Source organism: Sebastes fasciatus, chromosome 5 (assembly GCF_043250625.1).
Source record: "Sebastes fasciatus isolate fSebFas1 chromosome 5, fSebFas1.pri, whole genome shotgun sequence".
In the NCBI taxonomy this organism is placed as follows: Eukaryota; Metazoa; Chordata; class Actinopteri; order Perciformes; family Sebastidae; genus Sebastes; species Sebastes fasciatus.
In genome coordinates, this window is record NC_133799.1 from 7,094,052 (window position 1) to 7,118,374 (window position 24,323).

Sequence of the window (24,323 nt, forward strand, 5' to 3'; positions counted from 1 at the left end):
GAATAATAAAAGAACACGATACGTAGGAATTTTGACTGAATTCAGCTGCTGTGTAGAATTACCTTGTCTCTATTCCTGAAGTCAACAGCACACCAAAAATAGCTCTTCTGTAGCCACACAGTAATGTCACATTATAACACAGTCGCCCTTAATGCAGCAGTCTGAAGGACCATAATGCATAATATAAATTTATTCTAAGGTGGATAGAGTTATCAACTGCAATTTTTTCTGCAGGCTCGAATGAACTTTATCTTTGACACCTCATTTATCTGTCACTGACCCGCTAGATTCTCATATTCCCATTGATATGTTCTTCAGAGGGGCAGCAGTGCCAAGTGATTCTGTAACCAGTTTAACCCCAGATCCTGCTCAGCTGTCAGAGGACAGTCTGTGAAAACCATTTCCCAGGTCCTGAATAATAATGACAGCAGCTTGGAGAGAACGCCTGTCCCACAACAGCCCTGTGATCACTGAGGCATGGAGCGTCAGAGGTGCCAGAGAGAGTGGGGCTCTTCCAAGAGATAATAGAGAGGGACGTTTAGTATTATTCATCCAAGAATTTGTTTATTCGTATGTATTTGAAAGCAGTAAAAATAGCAAACAAGACCAAAATATAAAAGCTACGTACCGTCTTACTTACACATGAAGTTAATGCCTATAAGTGGTTTACGTATTGCTGACATGGCTACATAGTGAATGCACACATGAACACTCACAAAGGTCAAGGTCATGGCAGGCTGTAAATTTAACCATGATATCACCACTACTAGCATGACGCTGTAAATCACACAGGATCTGTGGATCCATTAAACACCTGTCACATAAAAACATCATTGTGCTGCTGCTCAGTATGTCCCTCTACTTCCTGGAACAACATCCAGGATGTTGCTCATAAAGCGGTGCACCAACATGCAGTCTGCTGGCATAGACCTTATTTTTAAAGCTGCACTAATCAATATGTTTTACATAATGGAACAACTTGCTAAATTAGATTGAAAGGGGTCATCACAGCCATCATAGAATTATCACCCAACTCTGCAGTAACCTTCATCCTAGGGCTGGGTGATATGGAGAAAATCAAATATCATGATATTTTTCACTAAATACCTCGATGTCGATATAGCAATGATATTGTAGGGTTGACTATTGGTGTATTACAATATTACGTTATCCAAAATCTAACACAATATCTAGTCTCATATCACAATATCGATATAGTATAGCCCTACTCCATCCTTACGGAGCCTTTTAACCTATTTTGGATCAATGTTTTGGTTTTCTGGCTCCTAATCTCCACTCTCAACCTAATTTCCATCCACAGTAGGCAGCTGTTATCAGCTAAAAAGCTGTAATAAACCCACTGTATGCTTCCTGTCCAGCAGACAGATAAAGTTCGCAACTAGCTGGTGAACACAGTGGAGCATTTAGCAGCTTAAAGGGATAGTTCCGGTGTTTTGAAGTGGGGTTGTATGAGGTACTTATCCGTAGTTGGTGCATTACCTACAGTAGATGACGATCAGTACGCTCCCAGTTTGGAGAAACAGACAGGAGTATCGACACAGGAGCAAAGCAATATAGTGCTGGGGACGGGGCTGACAGCAAAATGTATTTTAGCCAGCTAAAAGCAAAAGTCTCACCTAAAAAAAATCAATATCAGTTTAAGTGTACACTGATAAGTACCTCATACAACCCCACTTCAAAACACCACTATCCCTTTAACAGTCAGATATTTTCCTGAGGAGTTTGTGGAGACCAAACCAGAGCTACAGTAAAAAGAGATTGAATGTCTGCACAACTCCAAATGAATGTGGTGCTCTGTGTCTGCTGGAGGGGGAAATAAACAACTGTTTGCTAACACATTCACCAAAACAATTTTATTAAGTGATAATATGTTAATATTGTGTTCTGCTGCCCAAAAAAGTTTTCCTCAAAATCCATTTTTATAGATTTGTCTGATAGTTTTTTTGTTGCTCAGATATTGCGTTCCTCCAGACTTAATGAGGATGATTTAAATATAATGAATATTTAATCGCAATTAAACACAAATGAATCGTCAATTGTCAAGTATTTAATACAAATATGCTTGCGTTATGCAAATGTATGTATATATTTATAATTGGAAATCAATTAACAACACAAAACAATGACAAATATTATCCAGAAACCCTCACAGGTACTGCATTTAGCATAAAAGATATGCTCAAATCATAACATAGAAAACTCAAGCCCAACAACAGCTGTCAGTGTGTCAGTGTGCTGACTTGACTATGACTTGCCCCAAACTGCATGTGATTATCATAAAGTGGACATGTCAACGCTTTATTATCACATTAACTTTGACAGCCCTAATGAATATAGAATATTTTAGCTTTAACTCAGTTTTTATCTATTAGCCTTGTATTGTGGCTGAGTGATATTTCCATTTTATTATGTAACTTATAATTGTATCCTTCTGTATTTATGTCTTTTTAATATTCTCTTTTATAATCATATTTTAACAGTCCTATATCCTCATCTTGTCAATCTGTTCCCCATGTCTGCTCTGAAAGCACCATGGTTCTCACCTAAAAGGTTATACATACATAAAATAAAGTAAAAAAGAAATTAGAGCCATAAAGACACAGAGAGGATGCCAAAACAATAAAAGCTTTAGCCAGTAAATCTAAGGACTCGTCTACTTTTTCCTCAACATTCAAGCTGACATATTTGAACAGAAGATGATATTTCCTGTCAAGATAAATCCAAACATGTTTGAATTACAAACTTGTGTCTGCAAACAGACCTTGACTTAGAGGTAGCATTACTATTTAAAGGATCCCTCTTCAGTACTTACAACAGTGACAACTTAATCTGGCTCCACACCGCTCTTCCCCTCTGAAGAACATTTTCAAACATCGCAACGGGCCGACCAGGAAACAGAGCGAGGTATTCTTGACTTTTTAATCTCGAGTGGTACTCCTAGATACTGAAATCTGACTGGCCGCTCCTCTGTGCTTTAGAGGAAATGCTGCAGGCTGTGCTGCGACATGACAGCAATTCTAATCGAGTCCTGTATTCATCGCTGAGGGCAACACACACACACGCACAGCCAGCAGATTGGTTTCTCCACTTCAACAATGCTTCAATTTGTAAGCCCAAATACTGAGCATGTGTTGAGATGGTTTGCATTCATTTGTGTTTGTGACTTGGTTGAACACGGACAGTGATTCATACATGGCCATCAAGGCTTCACTGCACGGACTATAGGCCAGTCTGATAGGTTTGTGTCTGCATGCGTAAAAGTGTGTCTTTGCACTACGCAAACAAACCACCTCTCAGCTGCCATGGAAAAGGTTGTTGTCATTTTCAGTGAAGTATGTCCCTCCAAGCAGCACACCTGAGACCACGGCCAGCTGTGCAGAGTACTGGGCTGTTTATCAGCAGTCAACAGGGGTCGTCAGGGTCAGCATTAACTAAAACATCAGCAATCAATACGGTCAGATTTAACAAGTTTTCTTCTGTTATTCTATTAAAGATCTATATTTGAAAAATGTCTCTATTCAAATCTACAATAATTGCTTTTTTTGGGCCGTTCGGCAGAAGCAGAAACAAATAACACTGACATATTATCACATTTTAATATGATATGGCAATTGTGTTCGCGAACAGTTGCTCATTTACACATCCAGCAGATATGGAGCAAAACGGCAGTCCACAAACCAACTGGGACTATGTCCACTTCTTATATACAGTCTATGGGAGCAATATTAGTATTCATTTGGAGTCGTGTTTCTGGCCACCTGATTAATATAAGTCTGAAATTCACACTTTTAGCTCTGTTTTTGTTCTTCACCAGCTCCTCAGGGAAATATACTTTGCAGTTGGTTCTGAGCAGGGAGTTTACAGACTATTTTGTTTGCTGCAGCTGAAAATTATGCTGAAGAAAGTGGTAAGACTGAACCAAAATGTGATCCATTTTCAATATTAAAATATTATTCAACGATCAGGGACCTCAGCGTCATGATTTTGAGTCACAGCCCATTATTTACAATCCTATTTTTTAAAACTCATTTGCTTCTCATTATCCCCCCCCTCTCTGATTGATTTAACAAGGATAATCAATTAGCATTGATGGCTTTTACCCAGTTGTACCTCATCAGTGTTTTTCATGAACAGACTGAGTGTCACAGATATTGTGTGCGTACAGTGTGTGACGAATTTTCCACTGAAAAACAGACTGTTTTTTAAATGGTTAGAGTTAAAGTTGAGTATGAAGTTTAAAATCCTTAAAAATTGCCCCCAGTTTTATGAATATTTTCATTACAGCCCAATTGGGTAATCTGGAAATAATATACTAGCAATTATATGGAAAAGGGATCCCACATGTTGTTTATGTTGGCAAAAAAGGATAATTTCTGAGTTTGAAAGCCCTTTTTGGCCCTGTAATAGAAACCCAGGCATCGTTGAGCAGGTTGGCCCGGGACTAGCAGTGATACAGATGAAGCCTGTATTACTCACGGCCTTCACAGTGTTTCAGGGCTAACGCTTATCAGACAGCAGCCAGGCAGGCGTAACAAGCAGGGTGTCTTTCTGTGATCTGAGTTGCTCTCTGAAGCATTTCTGTGGGGTGTTTATTTGTGTGTGTGGGTGCGTGCAGGTATTTGTCTATGTGCATTTGTGTGAGCCTGAGATATAAGGAGACAGATTAATAGTGTGTAAGTCAGTTATGAAACTCAGGCAAAGCACTAAAATGAAGGTCACAGACACACGCGAGGAAAGACTTGATGATGCATTCACTGTCTTCGCTGCCTTCGTGAGTTTGTTTGATAACTCTCTGGTCTTCATGCTTGGCTGGAGGTCAACGTTGAAGATGTTACTCAGTCAAGCAGGGGTAAAGTTTTGGGGTCAATCTTTAAGCAGCTGGAACAAACGCACGGGTCGAAAGAATACATATTATGGTTGGGAATGCTAATCGAGTCACCGTGTAAGTGTATTTAGTTAGAGTAGATAATCTTGATATTACTGAAAACACACTCAGACCCATTTTGATTCCTGAGCCATTGAGTGGCAAAGTTTATTTATGAAATAATTTCAGTAAACATATTTTGTCCCCTTATGTTAACTTAAATCAAATGGTGAACTGTATGTGACGTTGACTGTGGGAATATGAAGGCATCTATGTCCGAAGCATCAGGTGTTTGAGCAATAACTCGAATATCAAAATAAATAAATAAATGCTTTTCCATCAACAGATCATTCCACGTGATATTAATTGATGTTGCTATTTCATAAAAGAACAAAGTAGATGATGCATTTATTTATAAAAACTATCATATAAATACATTAAAAATAACCACTTCATAATAATAATGCAGTGATGCTTTGAGAGAGGGCAACAGAAATATAGAAGACTTTAATGATCATTCTTAGCAAGTTCATGTGAAATAAAGAAAAACACAACTGCAGTTTGTACTACAAACTTACAGGACCTAAAACATGATATAGGATATCTGCAGACCAAGCATTTACCGTATAACAGTATAAAATAGAATATGATCTAATTTAAAGTTTATAAATTCACATTTTGTTGTGGCAACACAGGGAGCCTATGCAATGTGGTGCTTAATATTAAGAAAATGTCTCAGTTAACCGGCAATATTCTTGTTTTTTCCGGCAAACGCTTTGGTGATTAGCAGTAATTGATTTAGTGTTTTGCATAGGGGCCACTCATTGACACCTACTGCAGCTTCATACTGTATTTGATCTGCCTTATTCCAAACAAGCTGCTGTTGTTGCTTCAGTAGATGTAAAACTATTTCAACAGAATAGAGGCTTTTTTTCCAGGAACAACACGTGGTATTAGCAGTAATAGAATAATAACATTAAGATATTAAACTGTATTATATGCATCTAGTTCTTTATGAAATGTTATACATGGAGGTACCACTGTTATCACACTGTATTTAGATAGGCATAAAGTTCCCTCCTTTGTTTAACCCAGTATGCAATCATGAGACAGCAACATGTTTGCTGAGTCACCTCCACCTACAGGTGTAATCAGGTTATTATCACTTTACCTGATGAACGTCTATTGTACACACACAGTAGGAAAGTGGAACAAAAAAGCAGTATGTGGGTAGAGAACAGCAAATGTGGAATTGATTTATACTTCAACTTGGGTTCACATCACGTAAAAATACTAAAGTACTTTTCCTTTGCTGCCTGTCGTGGACCAGCTGTTAACAGCAGCACCTTAATGCATGCATACAGCTGGCATCATTTAGGAGACAAAATGTTCCCCCTTTCTTACTTTCTGAGGCCTGCGGTGCAAATTTATCACACTGATGTGATACTGAGGATTTTTTACTTTCAAATGCACCTCTAGAAAAAGACGCCTTTTCCAACTGGCAACAGTGCATGTGTTTCCTAGGAGGCTGGAGACTAGAGCAGGATTTATATCTTCTCAGCAGAGTCATTTCGACTCTTATTTAGCCAGTCTAATAGAGAGGAAGATAGACAGACGCAAACACACAGACGTAATGTAATAAAAGGCAGACACACTGGCAGAACTCCGCAGAGACAAGGAGGGAATATAGCAAATGAAATAAGACAGGAAGAAAACATTTCCATTGTCACATCTACTGAGTGTGTGAATGAAACAAATGACCCTATTAGAACGATTACATCAGCAAGTGGGACAGGGAGCCTAATCAGGTTCAGACACCCGAATATTCCCTTAATTAGAATCATTTCCATCCCCGACTCTGTATGTCGCCATCCTGTACAGACGAGTCCACGCCCAGTCACCCTGGACCAACACAATTGACAGACAGCGCCCATTCAAACCTGTTTCCAACTCCCAAAACACACACAGAGACGCCAATACAGACGGTGAAACACACACAGACGTGCAAACAGACACAAAAACATTGCATCACTGCATATGCACATATAGAGAGGTGCAACGACGATACAGAGTCATCGAATCATGCAGCTGAAATGTCTGAAATAAATACCAAATCAGACCGTTCAAGCTGTTCTGCAACTGCAGCCTACATGTCTTGAGAGAAAAAAAAGCAAGCCATAACCCACCTCTCCTCTTATCTGTCCCTTTCTCCTTCTCACACTTCTCCCTCCCTCCTGCTTTCTCCAACTTCCAACACTGACTCGCTCTTTTGCTTGTCGCAATGGCCACCTCACTGCACCCTCCCAATGCAAGGTGGTACACAGTCTGCATACATTTTGGCACCAAGTCGACAAACACTCTCAATTCCACATTGCATCTCTCCTTCTCACTGGCAGCTGCTCACACAGATGTGTTTTAGATGATATTAAAGCCCCCTTTTCCCGACGCAGCAGAGCACTCCACATGTCTCTTTTCGCTTTCTTTCACCTCAGTCTGCTTCCCTCTTCCACACCATGGACCTCTCAGTCTCGCTCTCTCCTCTCTGTATCTTTTTGTTGCTACCATCCCTGCCTTCTTTCTCTCATCCAAATCCTCTCTCTTAGCCCCCCTGGGCAGAATCTCTCAGTCCATCCTTCTCTCCATGCTTTCTTTTTTTTATCTCTCTCTCAGCTCTCCTGCCTTTCCTCTCACTCTGTCTCTAGAGGTATTTGTCATCATCGTGTACATGGAGCTCCTATATGGATGATGCCTTCAAACTAGGCAGAGGGAAAGAAAATGGGCAATGCTGGATAGTGATCCAAATAAACCTGAGTTAACAAAGTGCAGATGGAAGCACTAAAACAAGTGTTGTCATTAGCTGCATTACCAAGAAGCATCTCTCATCACTCAGTAAATACTGACATTGAAAGGACTGAAGGTACATAAAGACGATCATGCTGCAAGTTTCCTCTCAAAGACAAATGACAGCCAGTTAGGCTCGATATCAGCTGTGTTGTGCATTTTGAAAAAGCATTGAATCAAAATTGGTTCCCTGTTTCATCAGCCTACAATCAGGTCTGCTGCTGATTAACAAACCTCTTTCTCAAGCCATTAATAAATACTGCTGACATAGTCTTAGCATCTCATTTATCCCAGTTACAGCAAACACGGGATAGCTTCAGTGTACTGTAGTGTTTTAAAGGAAACTAAACTGTATTTTAAATTTAGAACAGTAAAAAAAAAGAAGAGAAACAAGACTTAGGGCACTTTAACAAGCCATACTCCGTTTGGCTACTCTGAATCAGAATGAAATGGATACTTTTGGTTTGTTTTCTATTTAGTCTGGTTCAGTTTCACAGCGCACAAATTAAATTAGACCAAATAAAAAAAACTAATTTGCTGAAGGGCGTGTATGAAGGAGCGAGTTTATCTTTTTCGGCTTGAGAGCTGCCACTTCTATGCAGGGAATCATTGACTTTGAAATATTGCTGTCAAAGTTTTTTCACTTTGACTCGGCACTGATCAACTCTGCACACGAATCCCTTCTCCGCTTTATCTTTAATGACTTCTTAAACGTCACTATTTTTATGGACTTTATTTAGCATATTCTGTATGTTCTCTTTGGCCCGGATGTCAAGCAAACATTTGACTTCTGCAGTAGTCCAGGTCAGTCCTATCCCACTCATGTTAACCTGTCGTTTACCTGTGTCCATCTCAACAAAAGCCCACACGGGCAGCCTGCGTTATGGTTTGCTTAGAAACAGTCCTAGACCACCTCTCGCAAGCGGTTTGTCCACTGTCAAGTGTTTTGGTCCGCACCAGAGTACAATTACTGCGTTCACAACTGCTCAAACGAACCACACCGGAGTTTGATTAAAACGGACTAAATGTTGGCTTGTGAAAGCGCCCTAAGAGGTCTGTGAGGTTGTATTTACGGATAGCGGTGCTTTGAGCAATGCTAACATGGTGATGTTTAGCAGGTATAATGTCTACTATGTTTATCTTAGTTTAGCATGTTAGCATCCTAACATTTACTAATTAGCACAAATGCTGTATTAATGCAATATTTGCACAACAGGAAAAACAGGAAAAACCATTACTCCAACTTGCAGGAGTCAATCTATTATTCCAATAAGGTTACCCCCTCTGCTAGCCTTGTAGTCATACCAAATGAATATCATGAATTAGCTTTGATATTTGTTACATATTTGAAGTGTTTTGTGAAACCAAATACAAAACAGACAGTATTTATCTTTTTAAATTAGCTGAATGCTTCTATTAGATTGTAATTAGATATAACTACTATGGTGTCTTTGCAGCCATGTTTCCAGTGGTTTGTCAACGCTTCTGTAGTTCTAGTCACCAACTAGGAGATATTGTAACTGTTAGACATTCTGTATATCTCCGACTCAGAAAGACAAGTCGGAGGCATAAATAAGAGCTGAGGCTGATGGGAAAGTCAATATTTTTGCAGGTATAAGAGAAAAGTTTAATATGATGATGGTCAGGGGATCACCAATTCATCCTGAGGGGAACACAAATGTCTGTACCAAATAATAGTCGTTGAGACATTTCATAAAAAATCAAAAATGATCCTCATGGTGGCAAAAGGGAAAAAGTCAGGGGATCACCAAAGTCAGTAGGCGTCATCCTCTGGGGACCATGAATGGCGATCCATTCATTGGTGAGATTATTTCAGTCTGGACCAAAGTGGTGGACCCAGAGCCACGCTGCTAGAGTGGCAAAAACCATCATTAGAGAGATCTGTTCTGAGATAAAACAACCTGTATATGATGTAATTGAGATTAGGACTGTCTTTCTTCAGGAGGGAGATAGGAGGTGTTTGTTCCACTTTTGTGACAAATGGGAGGAAGATATCGGAGCTGGTGGATGTCAGAGTTCTGGTTTCCTCATTAACAGGGGCAGGGAGGATAATAGGGACTCGTCCTGGGCCTCAAAATAACAATGATTACATGTGATACTGGAGCCGCCCGTGGCTGCTGGCCAAGCGAAGGACAAGGCAAGACCATGTAGGAAGAAAAACGCCACAGTGCTCACACAGCAGAATAGTGGAAGTATCACTTTTCCCCCATCCCATCTTCTTTCTCTTTTTTTGTCTCTGCTCCTCACTTAATCTGCCTCCTTCATTTCCCACTGTCTCTCTCGGCTGATAGGATCATTCTGGGTTAGCTGGTTAATTTGGGTGAGCTACCTCAGCACAAAAGAGGGATTGAGCTGTCATATCTGTTATAAAGCTACGGTTAAATGAGGAAAATGGTGCAGTCTACTATTCAGACAGGTAACAATCATGAACGGAAGCCAGTGTTGAATCCCTTTCATCCCCGGTCGATGCAGACTACTCCTTCACACAACCACAGACTGGTTATCTAACTGGCTGAATTGAGCATTGTCAAGGGGGGGAATTACGAATTACAGTATGAATAAGCGAGGGGTGATGATGAATATAGTGGAGTGAATAGCAGCCTTTGTGGAGCAAACAGACCTCCTTGTTGAGTAGTGGACAACTGCCAAAGTGGAGAGGAAGGGTTTTCTGATTAACACACAGCAAAGGGACACGGATTACACACCGCAACAATGCAAACACATGTTAGTGGTCATTTCTGTGTTGTGTGAAGCAGGTTAAGGATCAGTGCAGCACCATGGCATTTTTGGAAGATTCCAGGTTGGATATTTGGATACAGTATGGCCAAATACATTGAATAAAACATAAAATGAAGATGGAATTGATAATATAGTTTAGCATACAGACTGGAAACAGCTAGCCTGGCTATTTTGTGTGTGTGTGTGTGTGTGTGTGTGTGTGTGTGTGTGTGTGTGTGTGTGTGGTGTTGTTGTTGTTTTTTAATAGATTTAATAAACAACACATAACGGTAGAGCTGCAACAATTCATCTATTAGTTGTTACCTATTAAATTAATCGGCAACTATCTTGATAATCCGTAATCGGTTTGAGTATTTTTTTAAGACAAAAAGTCAAAATTCTCAGATTCCAGCTTCTTAAATGTGAATATTTTCTGGTTTCTTTACTCCTCTATGACAGTAAACTGAATATCTTTGAGTTGTGGACAAAACAAGACATTTGAGGACGTCATCTTGGGCTTTGAGAAACACTGATTGACATTTTTCACCATTTTCTGACATTTTATAAACCAAACAACTAATCGATTAATCAAAAAAATAATCTACGGTTTAGTCGACATAATTGATAACGCTCTCATGTCTGTGGTCAAAATGAAGCTGCAGGCGGTTAGGTTAGCTTAGCATAAAGACTGGGAACAGGGGTAACAGCTAGCATGGCTCTGTCGGAAGGTAACAAAGCCGTTTACAACACCTCTAAAGCTAATTTATTAACCCGTCAAATAAGGCTGCAACTAACGATTATTTTCATTGTCAACTGTTTATTAAATCTGTTAAAAAACAACAACAACCACACACACACACACACACACACACACACACACACACACACACACACACACACACACAAAAGAGCCAGGCTGGCTGTTCCCTCTGTTTCCAGTCTGTATGCTAAACTATATTATCAATTCCATCTTCATTTTAGAGAGCGGTATCAATCGATCTCATCTAACTTTTGGCAACAAAACAAAGACACAACATATTTCCCAAAATATGTTACTATTTATTTAACTTAAAAGTTTTGGGAGGGGGGCCGGCTGCACGGCAATGCATAATTAATCACTAAGACACAAACATTTTTCCTATTCAGAGCACACCGAGGGTCATATGGAGGACCTAACAACTCAGGCGTTCAGAGAAAACAGACTCATGCATTTTTAAGGCGCTTTAACACAACGCATTAGTGTCTAATGTAGACCTGTTACTGTACATCTGACTGACTGTGCCAGACTCAAACCTAGCAACCTTTTTTCTGGGAAAGTTGTAGTCACAATTATTTTGTGAAGGTTAATTGAATTATGGGAAGAAATGTAGAAATGAGATTGCTTTCATCAAAATTGAGGGTATTCAGTTTGTGTCTCAGGAGGTCATTCATAATTATAATCATTAGATACTCAGTGACTCTAGTGTAGTGAGACGTTCCAATAAGCGCCAGGCAAACTGGGTATTTCTATTCACGTCAGAGACTATGCTGGGCGCTATGGCAATAGAAGAAGAGAGGATAATAAAAGAGTTAATTTAGAGAAAAGATACTGTAGGAGTGAGTCAGTCAATCAATCTGATGGCTGTGGATTAACTGCTCTGTATGATGGTACGATATTCTATTCCTGGACAGGAAAGATGGGAGGGACGCTCAGAGTCCGATCAATACCCAGAGGAACCAGTGATTACTGTACATTACTACACCATTCCTCCCATTTCCCTTCCCACTCAATGACAAGCAGAGGGAGACATGTTTAATGACTTAGAACGCTTTGATTTCTCATGCCTTTCAAAAAGGAGCATGAGGAAGATCTGTGCAGCATTTCATTCTGACTTCTTTAGCTCTGGAGCTCCTACAGGGGAATGTAACACGAGTAGTACTGTAGAAGGAGCTGCATACTGTAGGAAGTGTAACATGGTGGTTTTATTAAAATGTATAATGACTGGTTCGTCTGAAACTAGTGCAGGATTGAGCAAATTCTACTGGAGCAACTGATTTTGCAGTTTTTCAAAGTCCCTGCATCATTAAAGGAATGCTGTGAAGCATTTTGGGAGATCCATTGTCAGAAATCGAATATAATGTAAATAAATATTTTTTCTTGTGTGTAGTGTATAATCTAGGGCTGTCAATCGATATATATAAATATTTAATCACGATTAATCTCATGATTGTTCATAGTTTAATTAATCGCAGATTTTTTATCTGTTCAAAATGTACCTTGAAGGGAGACTTGCAAAGTATTTAATACTCTTCTCAATATGGGAGTGGGCAAATATGCTTGCTTTATGCAAATGTATGTATATATTTATTATTGGAAATTAACAATAACAAATATTGTCCAAAAACCCTCCTAGGTACTGCATTTAGCATAAAAAATATGCTCAAATCATAACATGGCAAACTCAAACCCAACAAACAACAACAGCTGTCAGTGTGCTGATTTGACCGCCCACCAGCCGGAGCACAGCCAATACGAACGCTCTCTCTCTGAAATGACCTGTGATTGGCCAAAGTCTTCCGTCACAAACTACATTTTCTAAAGCCTGAAAACAGAGCCGTGAGGAGGAGCAGAAGTCTAGTTTTCTCTCAGAACACTTGAATTACAACATGCTGAAAGGATACTATGACATTTTTGCCCAATGATGCCAAAAATATTCTGCCTACTGCCGGTTTAACGTGTTATCGCGTTAACTTTGACAGCCCTAGTATAATCACATGAAAAATAGGAATTGTTGTGTTTTTGTTACCTTAGAATGTTCACATCAGCCACCGTAGTTCTCCTACACGCTTGGCACACGGGAGAAGTTTCAGTTGGCTGCAATCTGCAACCTCACAGCTATATGCCGCCAAATCCTACACACTGCACCTTTAAGTTGTGATGCCTCCTCAGTTTAAAAAGAGGAAAATTAATTTCTCTTCTATGTGAATGGAGACGGTTATACTCAAAGACCTTCACACAAACAACAGGCTGTTGACTCGTAGGCTTCAATAAACACTGATCAGGAGGAAAGAGGACAAATTGGAGATATTTCACTCTCAAAATCCAAATATGGATGTTACAGCAGTGGCAAATTAATGCTGTTTATTTTCCTTGACAGCCAATTTCTTCAGGCGTCATCAGAAATACCGCACAATCGCAGCCTTCTCGTGGCACTTTTTTCAAGGGAAATGACAGGAGTAAAAGCTGCAGCAAGCAGAACACGGTGCACCAGAATCATGATTCTCTGACCATATGATGGTGTGTAGCCAATAAAACAGGCATGTCGCTGCAGATGGCACATAATGTGCATGTTCTTTTCTACGAGATGGTGTGAACAGTAAACAAAAAGACACGATGAAAAGAAGAAATAGAGGAATGAAGGCAGAGGAAGTATATGAGAAGGAAGCTCAATGAAAGCCTGTACTTTACTGTTGAAGTCTTTCATCAGTCAACATTGACAATGTGCAAACATATGAGCTGGAACAGCATGTCCCCCCTTGGTTGTGAAAAGACTTTAACCACATTCAAATTCTTATTAAAGGCAGGGGCCAGAATTGGACTGGACCTTTCAGACGAGGAACAAAAGATGCAAAACAAAACTAAACAAAAGGAGAGGAGTGAAAACTACCTCAGTAATAATCACACTCTCCAACCTCTTAGACCTTCAGTGGACCAGTCAGTACAAACTAATTTTGAGCAGTGAAGCTTTGTTTGAACCAACAGAACTTTATTTATTAAATTCTAGTGGCAATCCCAAAGCTCCCAAAGATGTCAGGCTGAATTATGGGAAACGGTGTATCAAATGATGCACAAGACATCACGAATATTTCCTCTTGATGGAAAGGAGCAGTTATAAAAACATGGATTTTTGGGTTTAAATACTACATTCAAGTGGCTTCAATGAAGAGCTGGAACAAGCTGATACAGGATCTTTATGTGATACTGTTAGATAATTCATTATTTTTCCAACCTGAAAGCTGCCTCAGGGTAATGTAAAAGAAAAACTGGAATTTAAAGGCTAATCAGGTCTAACAGGCTCCTTTAATCACAATCAGAAGCAGCTTTATTGGCCAGGTATGAGCACACATACCAGGAATTTGACTATTTTGCTCTCATTAAGCAACATCACTTAATAACGTAATAAAAAATGTTTAATTTGTACTTTAAAGTGGCTATAATCAATATTTTCATGATAACAATCAAATGACAATGTGAAAACTATTTGAAAAAGTGAAAGGGTAGTGATGAACCTACAGAAACATATCACCTGAATCTGCAGCTCTGCTTGGCTTCACATCGAGTTTCAGCAAATTTTTTAAGCTGTCGGACGTAACTTTATGGTTTTGGTTCACTCTTACTCCTCTCATAGTGGTGTTTTCGGCCGCAGGTGAAATAGCTCTAAAAACTCACCATACTCTACCTGCTCAGCAGCAAAACCAGGTGGTGAGAATAGAGACCAAAAACAGAGTTAAAAAAGAGTGAATATTGGACTTACATTTGTAAGGTGGCCAGAAGGATATACATTTTATATCCAGTAGGTTTTATTTGATATTGTTACCTGATGTAATAGCTCAAACTATACGATGCTTGGTCCTTGGCTCTGGGGCCATTTTTTGAAGGTTAATGGCACTGGCATTACAGGAAGTCCAAGGGCTTATAAAAACAATGCGGTGCACTGGTGGCAGATGTTGCTTCTGGCAAGCATAAAAATGAACATTGTATGAGAAGTGATTCTCTTATCTTCTCCATCAACAAAGGAAAACTGATTAAAAGGGAAGGACAGAAAAGGGAAAATATTGAGGTGAAATCTCAGGGGAGAACCATCTGCCAAGCTCTTATCTGTCATCTACAGCTGTGGGCTCTATGCTAATATACAAGCAAAAAGTGTTGTTCCCCCATTACAGAGCAGCGAAGAACTTACTCTCTCTGAACACTTCAGTCGGAGATAAACGGTAGAGGCTGATGAGCACTGATTCTGTTCCTCATATGCGCTAAACAAGCTCCCTTCCTGCCCTACACCATTACCAAACAAGATAAACATACAGAGCCATGCAGGGAAAAAGGTGAATATTAGCACCTCTCTACAGAACAAAAATATAGCGGCTAAATAAAACAACCAACAGGAGGGAGTTAAGAGGGAAACAAGAACGACTGTTTTACGATTCCCTTGCTTCTCATTGACTGGCTCTGTGCTAACACTGACATGGGTAATATGTCTAGTTTCTAGCTGCAGGGGGAAGAGCTCTTCTCCCCCATGTGTTATACGTTACACTTTCATAGCCCTTTAGCATTCTCTAGAGGCTGCAGAGTGGCTAATGTGGAGCAATTCCCCACCACTGAGGCTAAAAACAGCATTCTTCACCATGGTCATTGTATTTCTCCTGGCTTTGCCTAGCAACTACCAAAAAAAAATAATCAAATCCAGGCCTAGTCAGTATAGAGGATAAAGGACAGGGTGACCGATTGCACTACTTCCTTCAGGAATGCAATATCAGTTACACACAGGAGGAGGATGGTTATTGACTCTGCTTTGATCCCAGAGAACGGAGCCTAAACTCACCGATAAGGTCTCTGCGCCATGTCACTGCTTCCACACAAGGTAGCAGAAAGGCAACACCAGCAGCACTCTTTCTTCTCTCTCTCTCTCTGTGCTTGGAGTGCATTAAGCTCCGGAGCGTGCATTATCATTTCCTGCTTACAGTTTGATAATCTTCACGGCTATAAATGGAAAAGTGTAAATTTCCAGAGAGCATGGATGGGGATTTAGAAGTTGGTTGGCTAGAAGTAAAGATGCATTACGGGTGATATGATTAAGTCATTAAAAACTTGAGAATCTAGGGCAAGTGAATCACCACTGGCAAGACAGATGGTTTATACCAACTTCCTAAAACATATCCGCATCTAATGGCCCTGGATGTAGGTATCTACACAGCAGTTACCCACAGGGGGATGCTGTAACCTGATGGTGTCTGATTTTGCATGTGGTGCGTGTATGGGATTATCTCTACATTTGGAAAACCAAGCCAACAAGAGTCAGGTAACAAAAAGGCACATTGAGTTGTTGGTCGAAGGGTGCAGCCACACTGTTCTGTCACGGATGTAAATTCAACAGAGCGTGCTGCTCTCGGTTTGTTTAAGAATTTATTAGATGCAAGAAACACTCTACTGTTTAAACACATGATGGCAACTCTGAAACAGATCAATCATCTCCAAAATTGTACTTTTTCTGTTCCCCAACATGGGCACAAATCTTGCAAATAATAAGAATTATCGACCTTGTGCAACAAACAGACCCTCCTCAGTGAAAAAAATAAATACCAACCAAGGTCACCTGGCTTTTCAAGAAGGCCTTTCTGCGGAAAAAAAAAAAATGTTCTCCTGATTTTGATTCCGATGCCTCGACTCAGGTACCCACAGAGATACTCTACTGTCACACAGCGTGAAACTCATTGTACTCATTTATATGTAAGGTAACATGAAGGCAGGGATCCTTGTGACACTAAAAACAGAGTCACTGCCCACCACGACTGAATGACTGTAACTGATAGTGGAAACACTGAATTCTGACATTGATGAAGAAACTGTATTTAATGTGGATCAGTCAGATCATGGCTGATTCATGATGTGCTTAAAGCTGGGGTTGGTAATGTTGAGAAACTAGCAAGAGTACGCTAGATTTTTAAAAATTATCCAACCGAAAAACCCAGCCCAGTGTTTCCACATCTTTCCAATGAAAGCAGCTAGCAGCACCAGCTCCAAAAGTCCCTAAATCTAGAGAGAAAGTCACCAAGTCTGCAACACTGACAGACAGTCACTTCAGGCCTCCCTCCAAATCCACTCCCCCAAAATTATCATTATGAACGTAAACGACAAACGTGGCAATTGTTAGTACTCACAGCTGTCAAGCTAGCAGCTTGTGGAAGACTCCGGTGACACGCAATGAGTGCACGGGCCGAGTGCACACAGGTAGACAGGCAGGTAAACAGGCAGGTAAACAGGGAGGTAGACAGGTTTATAGTTGCCTGATGGTCCGCTTAATTCTCTCGTAAAATGTGTTCCCCCATCAACAGCTGGTTCACCAAAGTAATCTGTCAGTTGTGTGTTTGACCGATCAGGTAAGGCTAATAAAGCTCCAACATTACTAGCAGCAAGGTCACCCCACGTAGAGGCGATTTTCCTCACTCGCTAATGCAGCTAATGTGCAGCTCAGAGATTATTCTAAAGGGGGAAAGGAGAAAGAGAACAGGAAATATATCTCTCTGGAGCATGCAATGAGTAAGAGTGAGATGGGCAAAGAGATGCAGAGAGAGGCATTAAGTTCGGAGTCATTAGGCACAACACACTGCTGTCATTATATCATACTGCATTACATCCATCAGCTCCTTCACTAATGAAGCTGTGGGAGGGCACAAAACCAATGGCTCAGCCTGTCTGCTGCTGGGCAAAAAAGAGCTCTTCTTTTGGGAAGTTCAGTGAGATGCTCTTTCCTCTCAACACTGCTGTATTTAAAGCAACCTGTGTGACACTGAACCTGACTAAATCTGTCTGAAGCGAAGCTGAGGTATTCTACTCGCTTAAGAGGCAGCGAGAGCGAGAGAGCAGAGCCCCGGCCAAGAGTCTATAGATGAGTGCAGATCCCTGCTTAATACATCTTTCTCATGCATTTTGCAGACTGTAAAGTGCACATATTAATGCCAAGCATCAAGGATGGAGTTAAACAAGTTTAGATGAAAATGGACCCTTCATATCTCACCACTGCTTCAGAAAAGACCTTCACCATCAGGTCAGAACAAGGGTGAAAAAAGGGTTTCGAACTAGATTAACTTTATTCGCTAAACCTGCACACTTTTATATATTTGAAAACTATTTTATATAGTGTAGCAGTTGTAGCCTAGCTAAGAAATCAAATTAGTTCATGATGCAGACGGTCCTGTAATAATGAGACAAAAATGTGAATTTCCATATATTTTGAAATGGGCAATTAAGAGCTAGTGTCACAGCTGTTGTGAAGGATCCTCATGCATCTGGCTACAGTACATTAATTACCAAAGTATTTTGGACACTGTCCTGATGAGAGAAACTACTCGGTTGTCATCTCCCAATTATCTCATTATGCCCCAAGTTTCAGCAGCCCACAACAAAAGACTTAGTACGAATTAAAACCTAAAGATAAATTACAGAATAAAAGTAAAAATGTCATTTAAAGTACAATTAGACTGTTGTCAGGCTATTAAATAGGCGTTATCAGTCGCTGTAACCCTCATAGATTCACGTCATAGATCACCGAATGAAGGTATAAAAGAATATAACAACGACCTCTAGCAACCTTAGTAATTATGACAGGAGCAGAAGCGGAAGTCAGGCGCTGTAGTATAGACAGTGTGAAACGCCATATGAGTTGGAGGTCGGGGACGATGGGACACAAAATACAGGAGGCCGGATTTCACATCCTGTGTGAAACCAATATTGTTTAGTTGTCTTTGTGTTCGTAGTTACTTTAACCCAAAAAACTGTGTTTTTCCCTAAACTTCACAGTTTTTTTGCCTAAACCTAAAGAAGTTGTAGTTTTGTTGCCTAAACCTGAAGAAGCCTTTTAGTTTGTGTTAGTAGTATGCTTAGTAGGCCCCTGGTGCTCATTTAATGGCCTGATAACAGTCGAATCGGTTGGTAAAATCGAGGGGTTAAAATCGCACAGCTCTTCAATGATGTATTCAGAGATTCAAAATATCCGGCTGCAACCCATCATTATCACGTCTTTTTCCAAAGTGAGAATGAATCTCACCATACATCCTAACAAATGTCCTACATCCTAAACCACTGTGCTGGCTGATTGGGCAACCACAAATTACATGACCTGATTTCCATAACACAGAATCTTATCAACACTGGCCTCAGAGGGAACGCAAACTAATTGGTGCGACTTTTACGTTGCGTTTTCTACTGATGGGCGCTTAATTAATCTTTGAAATGCCGGCTTGTGAGTGTCGGGGCTACAAAGGAAGATGGCTGAGAGGATCAAAGTCATTCCAGTCTACTGTGGAGGGATTAGGAAAATGTGGCGGAGGCATGGAGAAAATCGAGCATCCCAAGCCTCCAGTGGGGAAAATCCTCACAGGCTGCAACCAAAATCTCAACTGGAGAAATCACCCTGACTTGCCGCTGCGCGAGCTGACTGACACTGACACGTGTGAGGGCGGTTATGTGATATCATGGTAATCCCACTGAAGTCTCCAAACCCAATCCTTCTGCCTCATGACCCATGTTAGGGAATATACAAGCAAGAGGGGTTAGTAGGTTTCGCTCCTCATTAAATTTCTGATACAACCTGTGATGTAGTTCTTTTAATGTCTGGGATGCGTGTGGTCATCAGTATGAGTTTTGACATTTTACCTTTCCTAAGGCTGTCGTTTATGCGTTCACTGTCAGACATAATATTCTCTAAAAAAGAACAAAAACAGGCAGGAGGCGCTACTTGGATTTGACAGCAATTTAACACAAAGCAGGTGGTCCTGATGCTGCATGGGAAGGAAAATATTGTCCACAATAAAAGGAAATGGATTCCCCACAAACACTATAGTGGCTACAAGATTTGTTTTCTTCTTCTTTTTTATGTTCATTTTCTTGTTTTATACAAGTTATGTTTTTTGATGGGGGTTGAGAACTCTTTCAAGAAAACCTATTGGTATCCATTACTGTTATCTGTGACACAGTGTTCATTGAATGATTACAGGTGTAATGAGGGAGCAGCATGTGGCTGTGACAATTCTCATGAGTGACTGAAGCGTTAACGTTCATATATTATTCACTTGATTGTGTGTGAGATTGTTCGACCCTGCAGTCAAAGTGCATTAGTCTTGTTTGTATTAATGTATAATAGAGGCTTTTTAACTGTTTTAAGCTACTTTAACAAAGCAGCCGTGTCTTGATTTTTCAGGGGAATTCATTCCCTCTCTTGTGGACATAATATTCCCCAACTTTAGTGATGGGCTAAAACACAGTCTCTCAAACCTGCTCATGTCAAAGAAACTCAAGAAGAATCATGCATGTAAGGTAGAGTACCATTTGAAATTCTGAAGGCTGCCCCCTCTTAGTCGATTAATCGGTCGTTTTGGTCTTAGCTGACTAAAATTTCTTTAGTCTATTAGTTGTTTTTTTCATGCTGAATGACTTATTTTCTAGAAACTTATGAGCACATCTCTGGTAAACACAAGACATAAAATATAGCTTTGTGTGATTCTTTGTGGAGAAACTCAGTTTTACAGATCTGTCGATTAAATCAACTAATCGATTAGTCGACAAAATCGTATGAGTGTTAGTCAGCTAAGAATTTAGAGCCCTAGAAATTCTACAATGATAATAACAATACCTTATAGATACCCTACTTTAAGAAATATAAACATGTTTTTCTTCCTTTAACAAAATAGGACAAAGTTTTCATGTGTTTTCAAATGTCTAAACACGTGCAGACCGTTGCTTAAACACAATTGGCAAACTTCTGATTTCAAATCAGGAACTATCTGATCAAAGAATAAGGACACAAGATTATGAATCTGACCAGGCATTCGATGCCAGCTTTCAGTACATGACAGTAGTTTTGGATACTTGATGCTACATATACATTACAGCTTTGATACTCAGCCCTACACATTTTAGACCACTGACCCCCATTTATTAAGGGTTTGTTACCAGTAAACTCAGTAGATGTTTGCTATCTGCCTCACTACCCTTACATGTTTAGACTCCCAGTCCTCCTCTTTACCCCCAGTACTGCTTCTAGCTAATGAGGTAACTGTAAAAATTGAACAAATCTTCACTTTGCTGACCCTCGTGTAACCCATTCAGGCACCTCCAGGCTGCCCTTCCAGTCAGCAGCTCAGGTTACCTCGACCAAGTGTGGAAAGGAGCGCTCATCGGCTGACAGCCCGCTGCTCCACTGCATCACTCTGCAGCAGTGCTCGCAGCCAGGGAGCACTGAGGCAGCCTCTGCAGCCCGCACACAGGAAAACAAGCCTGGCTCGGCAGCTCGGCTAATATTGCCTTCTGTTCCTAAAAATAGCCTCAATTACAATTCTCGCAACTATGATTTGGCTTATTCTGATCCACTACCAGTGTCATGGGAGTGTAAACAGAAAGCATGTTTATATAGCATGTTTGTTATACTTAAAGCTAGATAATGGCCTACTATAATTTTAGGACTCTCTAAAGAATAATAAAGGGACAGCATTAGGGTACAAAACCACACCACACCTACAACGGTACCAAATTATGGCAATATTATTGTGAGAAGGGCAGCCTTTATGGCTTAACCCTCATTAAAACGACAAAACATGCACCTGCCCCATCCAATAGCATGACAACTGACTCTGAGGGAACAATGTGGAAATAGACAGTCTGTAGTGGTCTAGTCAGGCTACACTAGTTTAGAAATCCCTGGATGACATCATGAAGTTAATAAACATTTGGTTACCTGGCAGATCTCATAATACAGAACTGAATGGAAACCCCATAAATAAAAACATCTAGCAGCCAATCATAGCCTACAAACAGCCTATAAGGATGCAGAGGAGAAAAAGTATAGCAGCAATAACTACAAGTAGCCTAGGCTACCCATATACTGGTGAAATAGGCTGAGAGAGAATAAGGTCAAAACCAGACAACCAGGATGTGCCCAAATGTAGCCATTTTCCTAAAGAGAGGATATAATATCATTATTATTTTCTACACTAGTTTAGAAATCCCTGGATGACATCATGAAGTTCATAAACATTTGGTTACCTGGCAGATCTCATAATACAGAACTGAATGGAAACCCCATAAATAAAAAACATCCAGCAGCCAATCATAGAAATACAAACAGCCTATAAGGATGCAGAGGAGAACAACTATAGTAGTAGCCTATAGGCTACCCATATACTGGTGAAATAGGCTTGTCATGACTACACTAGTTTAGAAATCCCTGGATGACATCATGAAGTTAATAAACATTTGGTTACCTGGCAGATTTCATATACAGAACTGAATGGAAACCCTATAAATAACAACATCTACTCCAGCCTATAAGGATGCAGAGGATAGAAAAGTATAGCAGCAATTACTACAAGTAGCCTAGGCTACCCATATACTGGTGAAATAGGCTGAGAGAGAATAAGGTCAAAAGCAGACAACCAGGATGTGCGCAAATGTAGCCATTTTCCTAAAGAGAGGATATAATATCAAAGGCTAATTTAAAAAAAGCATCTGCTATAGAAGCATGCCATTATTTACAGGCCTGCAGTCTAATCTAAGTGGTACTTTTGGGACGCCCCTCATGGAGACAAAAGAAACGGTGCCTCGAGGTGTATGATGGTGCATCAACATCACGTCCACCTGTCCTCTCTCTTCCTCCTCTAAACCGCATCGTCCTAAAGCGAAAGACTGGACTCACCCAGCACCCCGGAGGAGCTTTGTGCCGGGGCAGCAGCACCCGGCTCCGGCCTCTCCGCGTCTCCCTGCTGCGCTCGGTGTCGGTGCCGGGAGCTCTCGGAGCCTTCGCCGCCGCCAGTGGACGCACCAGAGGCGGCTGCAGCAGCGCCCGTGTCCGGCATGGCTCTCTCTCTCTCTATCAGCGAGGAGCGACGGAAGAGGAAGATATTCTCCGGGAAATTGTACAATGGTGTCGCATCTCAGGAGGAGGAGGGCAGAGCATGGGTGTATAGCGCTGAGGGGGATCCGAGTGAAGGGTTAAATGAGTGTGAAAGTGAAGTGAAGGTTGTCGGTGTCGGTGCGGCGGAGGATCATCATCATCATCGTGGTGGTGGTGTTGCTCTGGAGCAGGATGATGCGAGGCTGGATGGAGATGGAGAGCGACTAGAGAGGAGGGACAAAGAGAGGGAGGGCGGGGGGAGGGGGGCTGGATGGATGACACACACCAAACAAACACACCTTACAGCATAGTATAGTAGCTGCATGATTATATTGTCCCAGATTGTTATTGTAAAAGGAATTCCTTAATGAGAAATTCAAATACAAAGTCAGGTTAAATGTTGCCTATAGCTATTATTACATACTCACTTCATGCACAGCCCACTTTAAGACTTTAAGACTGGATGACACACACCAAACAAACACACCTTACAACACTTCACTGTAGTAGCTTCATGATTATATTGTCCCAGGTTGTAATTGTAAAAGGAATTCCTTCATGACAAATTCAAATATTTAAAGTCAGGTTAAATGTTGCCTTGTCTTTTTTTTTGAGAAACCCACTACAGTAATCTCTGAGTAGCCAGTAGTAATATCTTCTTTTTCCTTTTTTTAAATTTTATTTTATCTATTTATTCATTATTATCATTATTATTTTTATAATTTTTTTTCTTCTATTTTTATATATATCTATGTGTGTATGTATGTATGTATGTGTATGTGTATGTGTACTGTATGTATGTGTATATATGTGTATGTGTGTGTGTATGTATGTGTAGGTGTATGTGTATATATGTGTATATGTGTATGTGTGTGTGTATGTATGTATGTGTGTATGTGTATATGTGTGTATGTATATATGTGTATATATGTATATGTGTATGTATGTGTGTATGTGTATATGTGTGTATATATGTGTATGTGTGCGTGTATGTATGTGTATGTGTGTGCATGTATATATGTGTATAGATGTGTGTGTGTATGTAGGTATGAATATATTTTAAATCTGTATTTTTTATTTTTTTTTTCTCTTATTATTATTATTTCATGACTTATTTGTGGATACTCTCCCTGTGTTGTATTCTCTACAATTTGAATTTTATGTATCCATGGTTGAGAATCAGTTAGGTCCCTTGTGGCCAGCTGTGGCTGACTGTC

The 24,323-nt window shown here is 40.3% G+C and overlaps 1 protein-coding gene across 2 annotated transcripts in view; it reads right to left on the bottom strand.

Moving 5' to 3' along the window:
- The window catches only part of ano8b (anoctamin 8b), a 47,473-nt gene extending 24,139 nt beyond the window's left edge, over window positions 1-23,334 (bottom strand). Inside the window, exon 1 of one of the 2 annotated variants that reach the window (XM_074634788.1) lies at window positions 22,909-23,334. In XM_074634788.1, the coding sequence (XP_074490889.1) occupies window positions 22,909-23,068 (160 nt within the window). In that variant the 5' untranslated portion in view covers window positions 23,069-23,334. Of the gene's footprint in view, window positions 1-7,071; window positions 7,625-22,908 lie in introns of those variants that run through there. The other variant, XM_074634789.1, reaches the window with a different exon arrangement.
- Between the last annotated feature and the right edge of the window lie 989 nt (window positions 23,335-24,323).